Source organism: Paramisgurnus dabryanus, chromosome 13, assembly GCF_030506205.2.
Source record: "Paramisgurnus dabryanus chromosome 13, PD_genome_1.1, whole genome shotgun sequence".
NCBI lineage: Eukaryota > Metazoa > Chordata > Actinopteri > Cypriniformes > Cobitidae > Paramisgurnus > Paramisgurnus dabryanus.
The window spans coordinates 29,037,022-29,056,999 of record NC_133349.1 but is presented as its reverse complement, the minus strand read 5'-3'; the positions used below and the strand labels follow the sequence as shown (position 1 = coordinate 29,056,999).

Sequence of the window (19,978 nt, the reverse complement as noted above, 5' to 3'; positions counted from 1 at the left end):
TCGGGATCGCAAATAATTTCATTACTGTATGCTACACTGTATCTGCAATACGTTTATTATGGTAAATGTAATTAAAACCTGTCTTGTTTGCTGTTGTTATTACCACAAATTGTAATTATAATGTATCAAACAGCATTTAAAATATAACATATCACATTTTAACACATGGTCGTTTAGCGCCCCTAGCGGTTATTTTATTGAATTACAAGCAGAATGGCTGTAGCTTCGTGGCCTTAGTTTTCTAAAAATAAAAAAATAAACATTTTAAAACGATGTGTTTACAAGTTCACAGTGTTATAAATCATGTGCATTATCATAAAAACTTGAAACAAAAGAAGAGGGTGTTGTCATGTGCTACCTGTAACTTTTCTCAGCGCTGGTCAGATGGACAAATCACAGTCGTTTCTGATATAAACTAAGGATTTTTTTTTTTTCAAAATAAATATATATGAACGTTCTGCGCACAAATGTCTTAAATTATACAAAATAATCATCTTACTGCGCTCAATACGCTCATTTGCCAACTACATCTCTTATTTGCTGTTCGCTAATTGCCGCCCAAGAAACGGATGGGTATATCCGCGCATGCGTACTATGCCGTGGCCTGAGCGGATGGGGACCGGATGCGCATGCGCATTGTGTGCCGGATTCAGCCCCTTCATGACATCCAACGGGACTGCTGCTGTTGCGCACACGGAAAGAGTCGCGATCGTCAAATACATGATCCGCCTAATCCCCCAGCCCTCCTCAACCCACAGGACTGTCAGATAATAACGCGTTAAAGTGGAATCGACAGGCCTAACGGACGCGAACAGGAATATAACCTTACTTTTGTGAGTAATTGATTGGGATTTGTCGAGGATGAGGTTCATCAAGAGCCCGCACGCGGATGGAGAAAAGAAGCACGAGCTGGCTCCTCCTTTCAAAAACCCGTTCGTGCATGACTTAAGATTCACAACACTTCAAAAGCTGCAGGTATGTGTCGCGATCATATCTCGTGTGTGATGTGGATGAGTGATGTATAGGCCATAATCGGTGAGAGGAGTCACCAGTTCCTCTCTGGCCTGCTCAAATGAGAGTTTGTGTCCTGTGCTACATGTTGCACACAGTTTTTAAAGCCCCGTGTGTTTAGCCATTGCGCTTTTATTGCAAACGTTTTATCAATACGCGTGTATATGTGAAACGATAGTGTGGCTTTAACGCATCTGTTTTACATCCTACAAAAACGTGCCTGTCTGTATGGATGTCTGTCCATTCATATGTATATCCATCCGTCTCTCTATCTATCATTGTATTAATAGGTAGTCAGATAAAGCTAGGTTTAATGGATGGTCGGATGCTTTCTATACAGATAATAAGCTTTGCAATGAGGTGAGCACATGCCATACGATCCAACCAACCATCAACATGACAAAATACCAAGTTGTTTTGTATTTATTGTTTAAAGAAAGTATGCATTCGAGCTGTCGTGAATAAATGCATGGGAAAGTTTGTGCCAACCCTGATTGCCCATTAATGGCTAAGAATAATATAATACAAATACGCTAACTTGTAACCTTATAGATTGTATATCTTTAGATTTCAAAGGGACTATTAATAACTTCAGGTTTGCTACATAGTTTAGCACAGATAATCGTAAACTTTACAGTTTCACAGTCCGATCAGGAGTTCCCTATTTCATCTTATTGCAATAAATGCATTCCTTTACATTCAAAAGATGAAAGTTGCATTTATGAATGAACCCCATGCTGAGCATCATATTCTCATGTTAATCTGTAAGTTAAATGGTCCCTTATGCAATATTTCTGTGCATCAGCACATGTAAAGGTGTGTGACCTGCAGTCTTTTTAAGGACTGCCAAGCAATTAACATAAACTGAATTGACCTCTTCAAGACTCAGCATCTCAATGTTAAATCCTTTGGTTCTCAGATCCATGAAATCCTTTAAGTCCCCTGCTCTCCAATTAAAAGAGATCTTGATTTCTCAGGCAACGGGCAATTGACAAAAGGTGCTTGCATGAGACATCTGATCACGGCTTTGCCATTCGGATGGAGTCATAACGTGACTGTCATTCATTCATTCATTTTGCCTTGTTTGTCATGCTTTATTACCACAGAGTCACATGTTTTCAGACACATTTTCCCCTGAGAGTGTGTTTTGTATGATAGCAGCAAGTTACACGGTTGCTATTGTGTTTATGCATAAACATTAGCCTAATGAAATAGATCTTTAGCTATTGCTTATGTAATAATAATGTGTTGTTATACAGTCTAAGAGGTATAGTCTTTTTTGAAAGGGTTGTAAATTGTGCTAATAATGGTCATTTAAAAGTTTAAAATGCAGCACTTTTGTCCAAGCTGAGTTCAACTCTGTATTAGTTGTATCACTTGTTCAGCTTTTTTGAATGTTTGCATTAAAACGAAAAACGAATAATTGTTATTTAAAATGTTTATGGTGTCATAAATTTAACAACTTTAGGCTAATGACTTGAGATAAGTGCCTTTAGAAGCACTTCAGGTTGTACCCTATTTTATTTTACCTATATCTGCATTCCTCTATAAATATAAAGCAAAACTTTAATTTTCATGGTTTTCTCAGAACATCTGCAGTTGTGCATTTATTAAAAGAATACTTGACACAAAAATAAACAGCTAAATGAAAAGCTGACTTTTTTCATGTTTAAGTGCTATAATTGGGTCCCCAGTGCTTGTATCAGCCTAGGAAATATGAATAAGATCAACCCAGTAACTTCATTTTGGTAAACCATTCTCCTCAAGCATGTGAAAAAATAGGTCTGCACTATCCAACAACAGCGCTGCCAGTTAGTGCAGAGATCAGCTCATTTGCATTTAAAGGGATACACCCAAAAACAGCACATTTTTGCTCACACCTACAAAGTGGCAATATAAACATGCTATAATAAATTATATAGTACTTTGAGCTAGAACTTCACATACATACTAGGGACACCAAAGATTTATTTCACATTTTTAAAAAGTCTTGTGAAATGTCCCCTTTAAAGGGACAGTCCACTGTTTTTCAAAATATGTTAATTTTCCAGCTCCCCTAGAGTTAAACATTTCATTCTTACCGTTTTGGAATCCATTCAGCCGATCTCCAGGTCTGGCGGTACCACTTTATCTAGGGGTGGGCGGTATGAGCAAAAATTCATATCAAGGTATTTTCCACTCTTCAGCCGATATAGCGGTATTACTGTATGTTGCCATATGAGGTAAAACATTTTGGAGTCACACTGTAGTAAACCTTAGTTACCGCTGTGACAGAATTTTCGCACCGGTTAATCGGCGCGTCACAAACCCGGTGATCCCGGTTTCACCGGGTGGGAGGGGCTTATAAATGCGCATGCAGACGTGCACATTTTACTTTCACTTTTGAATTACACAACTGTTTAAATGCAGTGCTTGCAGGGTCCGAAATTAACTTTTTGACTCACCTGCCACAGGGACTGGTAGATGAAAAAATCCACCAGCCAAAAATATTTTTTACCGGCCAGAATAATAAACAGTTTAAACAATTTAAAGTGCCATCTCACTTTAAATTATTATTAATCCCTGAACGCATTAATAAATGCAGTTTATTAATACAAGTTAGTTATATTAATAAATGTATTTATTGCATTTAATTTAATTAACCAGCAGATTCACAGTGCCAAATGCACTCCACTCATACGTTTTATGCTTAAATGTGCACTATGTATTGTTTAATAGCCTCTCTAATTAATAAATCTGCATTAAGAAAACGAAATTTACCATTAAAGGCTGTTTTAATGTGTTTGGTATGTTGCTTACGTTATCCGCTAAAGCACTCTGAAAGCGTTATTCATTTAACCGTAACTCCTCAACCATTTGCGCTATCAAAAAACGAATGGTTCCTCAAAGAAGATAAATTGCACTTTTTGGCAAATTATGGTTTATTACGGTAATTTCTTGCTTTCCATCCTCCAATCGCTGCTGTTATCTGTAGAGCGCGTGCAGGGCGCAGTAGAGAGCAGATCTGAGTGAAAAGGGAGTAACAACGTTAAACACCTTTGAAGCAGTGAGGTCAAAAAGCCTCCTAAATGTATAACACTGTTGACGCGCTGTTGGTGCCTTGGGACTCGACAGCCCAACTGTTTAAGTTGATTTTCAATAAAGCAGTGTTGATTTTGTTCACTTCTGGGTCCTCTTATGTTCAGAACCTTGCAATGCTTAGGTAAGCCACGGGCTTGTTTCTCACCAAACTCACTGTATACAGATCACAACACCTGAAATATAGACTTTGGCAGGATTTGCGTGCACTATGATGTGCATCGTCTTAAAAAAATGATGATTAAAAATGGATTGAAGTGCGATCGGAGCTTTTCGTTTTGTGTTTCTTTGGACAGCGCATCTCAGGAACGGAGGTATGACACTTAAATTGGGTAAACTCCCGCGGGGTCTTAAAAAAATAACATTCATAATGTTAAATTTAAGTCCTAGGATGAAGATCTTGGCGTTTTAAGGCCTTAAGTATAACTTTCTGAAGGTTCGTTTTTTTAACACCCCTCGGGAACCCTGATAAGTGCAAAAATAGAATTTAAAATATGTAACACCGGTATCAACGGTTTTGCAAAATCCATATCATGGCGTGACTAGGGTTGTAACGGTATGACGGTATACCATGATATTAACATGCACGGTTATCATACCGTAAACATTTGCTTAATACCGGTTTTGGAAAAAAATATAATAAAGGAAATCTCATCTGTGCTTCTGCGCATATATACTTCATTTCACATGACTGCTAGACACCACTCCTATAGCTTTTCTCTGTACAGCAGAGAAAATTTCATGGCCAAAGAACACAAAATCTAACCTCTATCCCCTGCTGAGAAAAAGTTAAAATCTGCATTATGGGAATACTTTGGGTATCCCAAAAATGAGCATGTGTTGTCCTTAAAGATGGATATCCAGTTTGCAAGAAATGTGGACGAAGAGTGGCTGCAAAAGGAGAAAGTACGTCGAACATGTGCTACCATATTCGCAAACACATCCCTCTTTACAGATAAAGGTGTGTTTTGTTTGTAATTTAAAGCAGTATTATTTCCGTGATGCAGAAGGAATCCCAAAATCCAGTCATGAAAATCGGCCATAAATCGGAAACGGATGTGTGTTTAATTTTCGGCCGATCTTTTTTCGGACACAAAGCTGTTATATAAATGCACCTCTGAAGTGAACTGTCTTCAGAAAAGTCTTGATGGCATTTTCTTGTCGTTTAATCTCAGTATAATGCCTGATAAAGTGTTGTTTATAAGCGCACATGTCTGTTTTGTTTACAGGTGAACGCTGGGAACCTCTCGCTCTCAGTCTCGTTCTCTTAAAACACTAAAGCACATTTAAGTGATTTATATTACAAGTAAATTTTAAGTTGATTATACATAGGCAATATCTAAAGAGAAATAACTTATTTCTTATTTTGTTCAAATGAGTGATGCAGCTTTATTTTCCTTTTTTTTTTTTTATATATCTGTTTTCATTCATTTAAGGGTCATTATAGCTGATGATTATAATACAAATAATAATTTTATAACATATACCGTGAAACTACGAACACCGTGATAGTTTCCGAGACGATTATCATACCGTGAAAATTTCATACCGTTACAACCCTAGGCGTGACACAATATCGGTAATTACTATCATACCAGTGTATCGCCCACCCCTACTTTTAGCATAGCTTAGCATAATCCATTGAATCTGATTAGACAATTAGGATCGCGCAAAAAAAATAACCAAAGAGTTTCAATATTTTTCCTATTTAAAATGTGGCTCTTCTGTAATCACATCGTTTACTAAAACCAACGAAAAATACTGGGCTTTTTGACGGGGTTCGGGTTCGGCCGAATCTTAGATTTTTTTTCCACCGAACCCTAAGCTTGCGCTACGCTGGTCGACGTCACGCGGCCGTTGATTACACACATCAGGTGCTGACGTGGAGATAAGTGTATTTTTTTTTCGGTGAGCCTTAGGGGCGTTTCACATTTTGTGGACGCACCTGGAAAAACTAACGCATCGCACCGCATCGCTTTCATTGTGCTTTGCAGTCAGGCTATCAAAATGCATCCCCGCTCTGCCCGTCGGGCTATCTTGATCTTGATATATTTAAATGCTTATGTATCCTCTCACAAATTTGGATGGGTAATTGTGGTGCATGAAATTCAGGCATTGGGTATTTAAATTGCGTTTGAGCGAGCGCTCGAGTTTTACTTTCACTTTCACGATCGGGCGAAGCCGCAGTACAGGATGCAATCCGTACTGATTTGTCATGGATTTTTGTGCAAATCCTCCAACTTCGTCCTGTCAGTCATTACTATCCTCACGTAAGAAAATTAAATCTCTTGCAGCAAGCTTTAAAGTGATATAGATTGTACGGGCAGTGAAGAGAGTGATTCTGTGCAGAATCGCTCTTAAAGCGACAGTAGCCCCTGTTTTTCTGATCGAAAAAATGATCCAATCTCTAACTGAATGATCCAAACTGTGAGTTTTGTGACCCACTGAACCACTTTTAAATGGTGGGTATATCTGGTGTGGGGATGAGCAGGAACAGTTGGTTTACATAGAAATCCAGTTTTTTTGTTTGTTAAAAAACCAACAGTATCAAAACAACAACAAGAATAGCTGATTAAACATAGTGGTTAGAGGCCCTATTGGCTTTGTATTGGCAAAATTTCGGGCTAAAAAAATCTGGATTCGGTGCATCCCTAGTATCGATTCAGATGTTCCAGATCGATTCGATTTCGATTCACAAGCTATCGATTCAATTTCGATTCTATTCAATTTTCGATTCCTGTTCTCAGGTACGTTTTTTTTTTTTTCAAGAACAGTGAACAGCAGTTTACAAGTGGGTAATTAATAAAAAGAAATTAAAAGCCACAACACTATTGTCGTCGTCTTGCTTGCGAAATCTAAAATGCTTCCATACCTCTGACTTGATGGTGACATCTAGTGAAGAAGACTAGTAATTAGATTAACATTAATCTTACGTTCAATGTTTAAGGAAATAAATCTGAAAGAAAAAAAATTGATTCTGCTCTTTGAGAATCGATTTTGAATCGACCACGTTTAAAAAAAAACGATTAATCGAATTTTTTTTCCCAGCCCTAGGAACATGGCTACAGCAGGCGTAGTGATATTAGATATAGTTAATCGCTATATCCATAGGATAGTTCATCCATTGATGTGCAACATGATTAACTGAATAGTTTTACTATATATGCAATGATAAAGTCATCAGAAAGTAATTAATATTTAATTCAATACATTTTTTAATAGTTTTAATAGTAAAACATATATGTATACATTTGTTGCCATACCAGACCGTTTCGATACAGGGCTTTTTGCACATGTGCACTGAATGGCTGAATGCAATCTTTTGTTTGCGGAACATAGGTGGAACATAATATGTTGTGTGTGTTTCCACACAAACATATTAAGTGGCGGAAGTCTCCGCGTTCAGCGCAAGTCTTCTGTCAAACATAAAACATAATTTGGCCTGCAGAAAGATTTGTATTTACTTAGTTAAATATTTTTTTGATTATTGATATAAACGTTTATGGGGCCGCTTATGTGTCGTGTCTAAAAGCGTGTGTTAAACGCGTATCAACGTTCCGTTTGTTCTTTCAAAAATGCGTTAGAGGTTGCGCTTCTTTCGTTGCTACGCAATCATGAGACACGCTTTCTGTGACAGGGAGAACAAGGAATGCGTGTTCAGGTTTTTTATCTGCACCTCACTTCAATCATATCATTGTCACAATGCGATCGGTTAATCTGGTCGGGACAGAGAAGAGCTGTAACCTGGGTTTACTCGGCTGTTACTCAGCTGCGGAGGGGTTCGTTAGTTTAAGTCACAGCTTACATTGGCAACACAAGCAAAGATTAGGAGAAACGTGCAAAAAATAAAAGATGGCTATGTATGCAACTCTCTAATCTCAATATGTATATCATAAGTATATCATCATGTTGCTCGCTATGCAGTTACACATAGAGCAGTAATAATATTTTTATACAGAGATGGTACATAACCAATTCAATACTGTGACTTAAAACAATCCAAAATAAATCAAAACAGAAATTTTTTTGGTGTCAAAAACGTAGGCTAATAGTTCATAAATGTATTCAGGAACTTAATTTGTTAGTTTATTGCAAGGTTTTAGTTGAAAAAGTTTAAGAGAAGGTTAAGAAAAGATTTACCTACTGTTATAAAATTATATAAAAAAGTATGTTATTTAGTGGAGAACTTTGCAGCAGTATTTTATTTATTATTCCTTTTTATTGTATATATATTTTATTACCGTGGCTTCAAAACCGAGGTACCCAGCGAACCGTGAATTTTTTTTTGCACCCTTACACCCCTAATTATTATTTATTATTATTAGTCATCGGTCTACTCGATCTGTAATAATCGGTATCGACATCGGCCCTGAAAAACACATATTGGTTGACCTTTATAACAAGCTTTTTCTTACCCGTCTACCGCTCACAAAAAGATAAAGGGAAATTCAAATCGAAATTGATCATCCCTATGCCCTATTCCCTTCAAAGATCACAACTCTTGATGTAATAACTTGCGCAATAGTGTTTCATAGTGTGGCCAATTAAAATACACTTGGCGGACTAAGCAATAAAATACAGCGTCTTTTTCCCTTTTTTTGGATCGACTGTTTATGCAACATTCCCTTTGCGAAGTTCCCTTTAAGGCCACAAAAACACCATTTGGAATTCACGCCCATGTTTTCCCACTTTCCGCATGTCTCCGATTAAATGAACATGTTCGTACAAAGATGTGTTGGATTTGCATTATTAAGGAAGTGCAGTTTAGGATTTTTTTCACCTTTTAAACTTATAAATAGGGGTGTGACTATTTGATCTTGAACTTTTTTGAATTAACATTTTTCCACGATCCACTTTTTCAGAAATATTGTTGCCTACATCAAGTATGTGACAAGTGCAAGTAAGCACTACATGAGGGTCGAGTTTTATTTTAAAAGCCAGGTATACCTTTTTTCCGCGTTCACCTCTCGCACACACGCTTCCGCGGAGCTTTCAAAGTATTCTCACCGCGGCTATGCAAGGATGGCCATGTTCGACACAAATTATTTCTTATTCAAATTGTTACTCGAATAGTCCAAAAATTGCCTTCACAAATTTGAAAACGAGTGATGGTGTAAAAAAACATTAATGTGGAATTATAAAAGATTGAAATTAGTAAACAAAGTCAGACCCATCATTTAACTATGATTCTTTATTTATACTGGTCCTCCTTTAATTAAAGGACAAATTTGGTATTTTACACTTAAAGCCCTGTTTTCAGATTGTTTATGATGAAATAGAAAGTTTTTGACTGAAATTTGGACATATGATGCTGGCCCAAGAATTTTCGGTTTCTGTGGTATTAACCCCTACCCCCACAATGGCTGCATAGGTGCACTGGATCAATCCTTCCTAACGTGCATTAAACTTTCGTTTATAAAGACGTGAAACTCACCGAGTGGTCCAGTAGCGCCTCACTGCAGAACACGACATCCAGGGGGCGGGGTTGCATTTAGATCCAGGGGCGGAGCTGGATCCCGATCCAGAGATCTCATTGGTCGGAAGTTTTACCACAAGACACGTCATACACGTGTTGCTGCGTTACCATTTCCGCATTAAGTTGTAACTAAATTAAGTTATTATTTTGACATAAAAAAATAACTTTACTTATGACTACAATAAAAGTAGTGCCTTTATGGTGAAATGTAAGTTTTTTTTTCTATAATGTTTTGGAGTAAAACATTTTGTGTAAGCCTACTAGGAGTAATCTTACCACATGCAGTTTAAGACCTATGAATGAATACAGTATAAATATGCGTAATTATTAAAATATATAGGCTATGGCATGTTATTTAGAAATTAATTATTTGAATGTTTATCTTGTATGGACTTTGAACTTGTTTTAACGCGTCTTTGCTTACAGCCATTAGGGAACAGTTTTCCCTCGTAGATGGTTTACTTTTTTTTAAATTTGCTAATAAAAGATATAAAATAAATTTGTTTTTATATTTACTCGTATAGGAATTGCTGTGTAATAAGTGGGATAATGCACAAATAAATCCCTTCAGTGATATCAAACTGTCGCGAACGTGTCCTTACCTCCCCTTACACCTAACTGTGATACTTTCTAAATTATGAATCTTTCTCAACTATATTATTAATCAAACGTACACTTAAATTGATAAGAGCAAACGTTGGTGACCACTGGTTGCAACTAATTGCGGGCTGCAACAACGCAAATATACTGGTTCATTTGGCGGAACAAAGTATATAAAGTGGGAGGAGTTGGATCTAGATCCAACCCCGCCCTCTGGATGTTGTGTTCCGCAGTGAGGACCATCTCGAGTGGTCAGGGGTGTTCACTGATATGCTCACACAAAAATTGCTGCAAAAAGTTTGCAATGTATCTCAACATGCAACGTATTGTATTGTACCGTATCGCGATGCATTGCATCGTAACCCATGTACCGTGATATGTATCGTATTTTGACGCCCTTGCCAATACCCAGCTCTATTTCCCACACAGTGAAGTGAAAGAAAAAAAGTCCCTAAATCATAGATTCTTCTCTGTTGAAGTTGGTTAAACAATACAACATGTGATTTTAGGATTTTATGTTCATGCTCAGCCGTGATGTAAATCTTACTTTCTTGGCAAATCATTGATATGTGTGGGATAACATGTCAAAAATATGATTTGTTGTAGAATGTTGATTATTGCAAATATTTACAGCCAGAATCGCTTGTGATAGTGAAGATAGAGCAGTGTTCAACAAGTCTGACTCATATGTGACTGCTTAATGTTGCTGGATTACTTGTAGTTGACCTTATAGTTGACATTCTCCTGTGTAACAGGCAATATATTTCTTGGTCTTCAGGCTATATAGCTTCCTACTTGATAAATTAGACCTTTTTTTTTTACCTAACTTTTCTACTGAATTAAAAAATATAATGAAATAAACCTTTCAATAACAAAAAGCACCATGGCATTACCATGGTTGTTGGGCAAAGGACTGGGCAGTAAATTGAATTTTGGTGATACATCAGGGTTTTCTAATACAAGATAAGACAATACTGTCTACATCTGACTAGGGGTGGGCAGTATGATCAACCAGAATGAGTCATTTAATTTCACGGTAGCAGTATATTTCACGATATACATGTTTTTTTAGTTTATATTAGGGATGCACCGATAGGATTTTTTTAGGCCGATACCGATTTAAACAGACAACTTCTGGCCGATACCGATGCCGATATTAAACACTTGTATACAATACTATACAGTTGGTCTATTAGCTAGTTTATTTCTGCATCAAATTATTTTTACTGAACATGGATTGGATCTAATTAACATTCAACTGACCAACATAATAAGAGAGGCACAAATTAAGCAAAAAAAATATAATAAGACAGCATGACAACCTTCAAAGGTGGTTTTTGCTATTCAGCATTTATTTTATTAACAACATTAACTCATTTTTTTTACATATAATGGATTTCTTTATGCAGTTAATTAATAAACAATCGGTATCGGCCTTTCTCGTGCTATTGCCGATATGCCGATGGTTTCAAATTCGTCAAAAATCGGCCGATAAATATCAGCGGCCGATACATCGGTGCATCACTAGTTTATATTGTTTTGGAATATAAAAAATTGTCGACATTTGCCACTCACTATAGCTTTTAACTAAATGCTCACTACAGTTTTAAAAATATGGGAGAGAGAAGTTAATGTTAAAGTAAAAATGCCAAGAAGATAACAACAGATAAGTCTTGATAACATTATCTTGTTTTTAATTGAGTTATTAATTTTATAGACTATTGAAGCTATAGTATGCATTCATTGTATTTTGTATTTATGCGTACTGTACATTCAAAATAGGCAATATGTAAAATGAACAGGTATTAATATATCCACATACCTACAGGCAGGGTAAGTACTTGTGAGAGACAGAGCTCTAGATAGATATTATAAATATGACAGGTGCATGAGGTGATGACCATATAGTCTGTTTTAAGGTCTTGATGCACTTTACCTTCTATAAGACCTTAACCACATCTCTTTCTCGTCTTTCTGATTAGAGCCCGACCGATTTATCGTTTTGCCGATTTTATCGGCCGATATGAGCCTGTCGCAGATATATCTGTATCGGCGTATAAGCCGCAGATATGAAGCCGATATGAACGTTCCTTCAGAAGACATTAAATGCTTTTGAAAGATGTAAGTACTTGTTTGTCCAGCAGAGTGCGCCCTACTGGTTGCTAATGGTGACCCAGGTCACTCACTGTAGTGACACCAGCCAACCCCCCTTCACTTCAGTCAGTCTCTCAGTTCAGGTGGAGGCAGCCACGCGGTTTCTTCACAGCATTTTACACCTGGTATTAAGACGCGCTTTGGTCGATTGGATTAAAAGTGGGCGAGAAAGACACATTCCGGTTTACATTTGGTGTTTTTAATCCGTCTCTTTTGTCCACTTTCGAGTTGTTTAAAACGCAAGCGGAAGAAATGACGCGAGGTGGAGAAAGTACGCCCTTTAACTGATGCGAAGTCTGTGGGAGTACAGCTGCTTGTGTTGTTACTGAACATGCTCATTTCAAAGCAATTGATTAAATAAGCTTGCGCAACTTTACACCCTCGCTAAATTAAAGAGGCGGAGAGAAGACGCTTTAGTTTTATAAAAGTTTAAAGTACCGGCAGAACACTGTGGGTTCGTGTTATAAAAACGTTGTGCATTACATTAAACATAAGCCTACATCAGTATGTTGTCAGTAAAGCATTGTCGTCTTAACAGTAAGTTTCTAATTAATTTGAAGTACATAACTTACTGTAAAGCTAATAAACAATGACTTTATAAGTTTCCATTTTCAAAATAAGCCCAATATAACATTATTCTCGTCAAAACTGACAATCATTTAAGTTATATGTATTTTGTTTTGTTTGTGTTTTAAAGTTATTTATAATTAGTCAAGTTAACTGTTTTGTGCACTTATATTAGAATCATTTTGGATAATAAAGTTTATTGTTAACTTGTAAAACACACCTGCCTATATTACATATCTTTGTCACGTCATTTTAAGTGTTTGATCACCACATTTGTGAGTGATCATTGCAAAAAAAGTATTTATATATAGTATACTCTGTTAATGTATATAGTGTATTATATGTACAGTAGCCTGCTGTAGTATAATATACTGTAGTATATGTGTACTGTACTATAATATACACATAAAGAATATCGGCCGATATATCGTTATCGGTCTTTTTTAACTCCCTAATATCTGTATCGGCATCGGCCCCAAAAAATGAATATCGGTCGGGCTCTATTTCTGATCAAAGATGTTTGTGCTATAAGCAATTGGCGGGTCAAACACAGACATCACGTGAGAAACCGGCTGCTGCATGAGCACAGAGAGACACAGACCACTATTTACATTCCACAGTATAGACAGAATAGAAAAATCTGTTGCGTGCGTCAGGCGTCTGACATTTTATTTCGCAGTAATGGAATATACTGTGTATATAATACTAATTTAGTTTTAATTATGATATGTAGAGCAATTTATTTTAGGGCTGCAACTAAAGATTATTTTAATAATCGATAAATCTCTGTAAAGCCGTTTGTCCATTTAGGACTACTGTAGAAACATGGTGGCACATAATGGTGACTTCCTGTAAGGGAACCCCCGGTGTATGCAGATAAAACGGCTCATTCTAAGGTAATAAAAACTATACAGTTGATTTTGTAAGGTCTTTATTCAACACTGATAACATAGTTTTGTATATTATATTGCGTTTTTGTCAAGAAATCCCCCTAATATTCATGCACTGCCCCTTATTTTTATTATACCACTGCCCATTATGAAACTACTTGTACCAACATACAGTGCACTTCAAAATGAACATAAAATAGCTTAGAACACTGGGTTACTTATATTTTATGCCACCATCTTTTATGTTTCTATCCACTAAGTTTTTTTTTGCAAGAAGATCAGTTTGTTAACATTTAAACACAGAAAGCAGTGCGTGCTGTTTTGTTTTCACCTTTGTTTGCTGGATAAACCGCTTGCCTCTCACTCTACGCAGGTTGCTATTTAATCGCATCATCAAAAAGTTATAGTTTCTGCTAAATTTATTCAGCCTTTTTACTTCGTCAGCTGAACACCGAAAGTGTTTTTTTCCGGCAGAATAATTTCAGTTACCTCTTAATGTGGCCGAAAGTAAACAGGCTCAAAATGTTTCATATCCTGTTTACACCTGTATTTAGCTTTGTCTACTTCATGTTGACCAAAATGCATATTAATAGCAAGTTTAAACAGCCTCTAAGTGGTGGATAGTGTCTATTAAAAGAAAGCAAGATAACCATCGCTTTGGAATGTCAGCATTCCCAACAATGTCCTAGCATGTCTGTATGTGCCTGTAGTGTCTAACCATTATCATTCACTTAGAAAAATGTTTCTTATTTACTCATTCTAACGTGCAAAAACTTATTTTCAACATTGAGATTTGACAAGTATTGATGTTAACATAACAAACATTGTGAAATATTCCCTTCACCTCACGGCTGGCAAAATTAATGTAGGACAGGATTGTTGCTTGAAGTGTTTCCTGCACGAACCAGCAGAATGATTCTTCAATCGTTTGATTCATTCCTGTGCTCTTTCATGGACAGCAGTGTATTTTTAGAAGTGCTCATCCCACGCCTCTGCTTGCTGATATGGGATTTGGCAGCATGTTGGTCTGTGATCAACTGTATTAAATCGGCTCGGTGGAAACTATCAAGGCATTCTGAACCTCTTCCAAACCACGTAGTGCCAGTTTTGTTAATTGGTCACTTTAAAAGCTATCAGTGTGCAAATACAGCCTAGTGCTGATAGGAACAGCGCAAATATTGACACAAGATATCCTCTGGACCCATTACGGTAGTCTATAGATAAGATATTCTATTATATAGTGATATAGTATTTTTTCAAGATCCCAGTGTAAGGTTACTGAATTCCAATATCCCCCTTTTCTAGACTTCATATTAAGTGAACTAGCAATAGGATTATATATTTGACTGGCCTGTTAATCAAATATTTGGGCATCTTACAGTTATTGACACAGCCAATGAAGTGTTTGTAACAAAAATTTGTTTCATTTCCTTGTGTCAGTTAAAACACTACTAAAAGGTAGTGTTTTATTAACTAGAAATTAAAGTTGCAATCTGTAACTGAGCGTGAACTTGAATGACCAGTATTCAAAAATGTATCCTTACTTTACCAAGATTTACAACTAGGAATGCACCGGAATTTTACCCGCCGAAAATGGAGTTATCGACTTTACATTATTTAAATAAAAAGCTGTTAAAATGTAATTTGTTGCATATAACAACATGACATTATTTCGTTTAGTTTTATTTCTATCCAATTTTGTCCGTGTTGCTTTCAAAAAAGTTTTTGTTGATTATTTTATTAAAAAGTTGATTATTTTGTTAAAAAGTTGATTATTTTATTGATTTGTAGCAATTGGTTTGTAGTCATATTAAAGGTGCCATTTGTAATAATTGAGGTAAAAGATTTTTAAAAATTTGTTACACGCATCAAAAGAATGAGAAGAAATAAGGGCAAAGATGTCATTAAAAAAATGACAAGGTATAGGGCTGCAGAAATATCAATCTGAATTAGCATGCTAAATTACTAGCTACAGCCCGACTGGTGTTGTAATACCAGTTTCGACCATGGGAGGCGGTATGCGGGCCACGCACATAACCGCCAGCCAAACTGCAATACACGAATAAGTGGGAGTACAGCCCTACCGCTGCGTCCGAAAACTAAGGCAGCTGACTTGTTGATTTAAGATTTATGAATGCAGCTCAGAGAAATGCAATTCGGACAGCCATGGATTCGGACATGCCTTGATGCCTTCCTGCCTTGCAATAGGGGTTTCGGACGTATTTCAGTTCAGGGAAGAGAGCGGAAGAATGGCTAAAGCAAGAGACATTTACCACTACCACAAACATTTGCTGCAGGGAACAACGCGCTCGGAATCACAAATAAAATATGATAAATAAAGTAACCGAACCAGAGTAAATACTGGCACTGCTTTTCATCGCTGGAGACAACTAATGAACATGAAAGAAATGAGGTTCGACTCCGAAATGACAACTTTTCTTTTCGATTGGTAAGTAAGATGCTGTTAGTATTTCGCTAGAAGTTCACTTATAATAGGCATTGCCATAACCTATGCTCAGCTTGTACATGAACTACGGCTTTGTGCAGTAAATGTGGCTCCATCTGAAAGCAGCTGATGGCGATTCACTTTTAATCAATAAACCGGCTTCACTGACGAGAAGCGCAATGACTATCGCATGCGAATTATTGCGCATCCTTAGCTGTTAACGTTTAATAGTTAGCTCTACCCACGGATCCGATCCGGTTTTCACCCGTTATCTACCAAGCTGATGCTAAAATGTAACATTAGCTTAGAAGCTTGAAATGTCTTCGATTATAATGAACACCAAATGGACGCACGAAACGTAGCGGAAAACATTGCAATTTTAATGAGACCGAATGTTTTTTTTGTGACTAATGATAACTTAGTTGCTAATGTAAATCAAACTTGATATATGCTGCTGAATTTGCAGCTGCTAAATTAAAATAGACCAACTCACTTTTCTGGAGGTATACTGCCCCCGTCTGTTTGGCGTGTGGAGTATGAATTGATTTTTTTTGGGGCGGACATGTTAAATGGTCCCTTTAATACATTTATAAAAAAAAATAATAATAATAATTGTATTATTTTTTCAAGTCTTTTTAGTTTGAATCCAGAATTTTCTGTATCAGATTTGGCCTAGGCTAGAATTTTCATTTCGGTGCATCACATGAGCTTATAATAATGATCTGTAAATTGAACTGTCGCCTTGGATAAGGGATGTTAAAAATTAATCGATCTTTGATTAATTGTCGATAAAAATTTTATCTATTAAACTTATAGGAATAATCTACCCATTTGCCATATTAAACTATGTTATTACTAGGGATGCACCGAATATTCGGCCACCGAAAATTTTCGGCCCAAAATAGCCCAAAAGAGCATTTTCGGCTTTCGGCCGAAAGACTTTTATCACCGAAACAATACCGCCGAAATGTTGTGATGACGCAAACAGAAACCGCGACCTGCACGTGCTTGTCTGAAGCAACATGTATGCGGCGTGGACGTATTTAACCGCAAAAAGGCGCTGAAGGACGCACAGAGGCACATGCGGTTGTGTCCGGTCCAGACGTGATCATCACAGTGAGTACTCTCTTCAAAGATCAGAACTCTTGATGTGTAAACTTTAGAGAGAGTCGCGCAAATGTGTCTCATACTGTATAGTCCATTAACATACATGTGCCGAATAAAGTAATGAAAAACAACGTAACGTTTTTATGCTGTGCTGTTTGGGATTCGCCTTCGTTCTCTGTGTGCGCACGCGTTTAAGTGCCCTCAATAGTGCACGCACGAGTGAGATGCAAACAAGCGAACGTAAAATCTTTCTGTTATTGACAGGGCACATATAAACAAAATTATCTCCAAAGTATTCTTTTTCTAATAAAAACATTTGTTTATGTCTTAAAGGAACAGTATGTAGGATTGTGGCCAAAACTGGTATTGCAATAACAAAACTTGTGGCTAAAGCTGGTACTGCAATCACCCAACTAGTGGCCAATACACAAAATGACAACATAAACATCAGTTGAGGGCTGCAACTCCACTTTTTAAATGACAATATCCTGGCCAGACCACTGTTGTCAGTGATATAAGTATTTGAAATGAAAATGATTTCTAAATGTCTAGTGACATATCAGGGCCATTTTATGATTAATTGATATAAATTTCTTACATACTGTTCCTTTAAGTGTATGTATAGATTAGAGTCATAAACCAGTCTCTGCTTACAGTAACCTCAAATAACCTACTGAAGTCTAACAAAGAGACAAATAGCTCTAAAAATAATAATATATTTAATTTATACAATAAAGACAGTGTTTTGACTCATTTAATTTGATTTCTGTACCAAATGCTAATGTTAGCCCTTATTAATGTGCAGCTTTGTTCTTTTTTATAAATGTTTGTAATTTCTTTATTTGTTATTAGATTTTCCCCACCCCCTTTTTGCTGATCTGAAAAATAATCCGATTCATGCCTCAAAAACTGTAATGTGATCTGAACCGTGAGTTTTGTGATCTGTCACACACCCCTAGTAAAGTTAATACACAGTGATAGCCATAAATGCATTTGTACTAATAATTGGCATAATAATTTATTTCGGTGTTTCGGTTTCGGTTTTTCGGCCTTGGTTTCCTCATTTTCGGTTTCGGCCAAGAATTTTCATTTCGGTGCATCCCTAGTTATTACCTCAACCTAGACGAATTAATACATACCTATCTTTTTTCAATGCGTGCACTGTACAGCGCGTTGTGAATGTGTTAGCATTTACCCTAGCCCCACTCATTCCTATGGTACCAAAAAAAGGTTTTATTTTGTGGCACCATACTTGCTGGTATAACTTCTCATGTGACAGTCTTTAAATAGGGAAAACACGGAAGTGTTTGATGGCTTCTAGTGATGCAACAATACACTTAGTTCACGGTTCAATACATATTTCGGTTCTTGTTCACGGTTTACGGTTCGGTCTCGGTTCTGATGCCTTGGCCTATTAAAGTGTTTTTAATTATTCTATGCTTAGGTAACAGGAACATTGAGATGTTAAGAAGAAAAAAATACTGGTTTTAATTGCATTTCTCTTTATTTTATGTAAATGCAAAAATCATCTTACATATTTCTAGTGTACTGATACAATAATATAAGATATAATTAAATAAAGACATATAAAAATAATATCCTATTTAAACTGGGGAACATGTGAATTCATTACATTACATAAATTGGCCATTTTATATACCTGTACTTAGTAAATTAAACTTTATTGTAAATGAAGGCTATACCTTACTGCACTACTGTTAAATCCAACACCATGCTGTCTGTGTAGAAACCAAAAATGCGTTCCTCAATCAACATTACTGGTGGGAATTATTTTAGCATCAGGCGCATTCTCTTCTTGAGTTAAACTTTTTCAACTTGCGCAGAAGACGTGTTTGAGGCAAATAACGCGCGTTTGCATCAATAACAAGCCCAATTTGCGTCATTCGCATTGCCCGACGCGAATTTGCATCTTTACATTGATGTTGTATGTAATCTACACGCGCAAATAATTAATCCACACCTCAGATTTAAAAGACAGTCGTGCTGCTTCTTTTTGTTGTTGTACTTCTGTTGGGTGTGTGTGCACGTGAATGAAATCTGACACCAGCATTGCAAGCAGAGTTCAAGCAGAGTTTAACGCAGCTAGCGCACAGTGACTGGATATCAACTTGCTGTGGCGTTTATAAGCGTGCAGATCACGCGCATGCGCACATTAACAAAAGTGCAGGGAATATAAAACTGACAGATTTGGATGGATAAACCGAAAAACCGCAATTCACCTGCGCGTATTGGACCGTGGGGGTCGAACCGAACGGTTCAATAATGTATTGAGAATTGTGGCATCCCTAATGGCTTCCCTGTTTGGTACCATAGGAATGAATGGGGCTAGGCTAAATGCTAACACATTCACGACGCGCTGTACAGTGCACGCATTGAAAAAATATAGATATATATGAATTCGTCTAAGTTGAGGTAATAACATAGTTTAATATGGCAAAAGGGTAGACTATTCCTTTAACGATTGTTGAAAAAGCAAGCACATATACCGCCGGGGTAAACATGCGAGCAGAAGTTAAACTAGCCATGATCACAATGATGCTCGATGCCAAACACACACCTGGGCTTTTTAACGTCATTCGAGACGAGGCTGGCTGCAAACGCAACAAAATATTATCCGCAGTGGATCTG

The 19,978-nt window shown here is 36.9% G+C and overlaps 1 protein-coding gene across 1 annotated transcript in view; it reads left to right on the top strand.

Moving 5' to 3' along the window:
• Window positions 1-656: 656 nt before the first annotated feature.
• LOC135728186 (lysophosphatidylcholine acyltransferase 1) overlaps window positions 657-19,978 on the top strand; it is a 52,644-nt gene continuing 33,322 nt past the window's right edge. Inside the window, exon 1 of the mRNA XM_065246326.2 lies at window positions 657-975. Coding sequence (XP_065102398.2) covers window positions 862-975 — 114 coding nt within the window. The 5' untranslated portion in view covers window positions 657-861. The remainder of the gene's footprint in view (window positions 976-19,978) is intronic.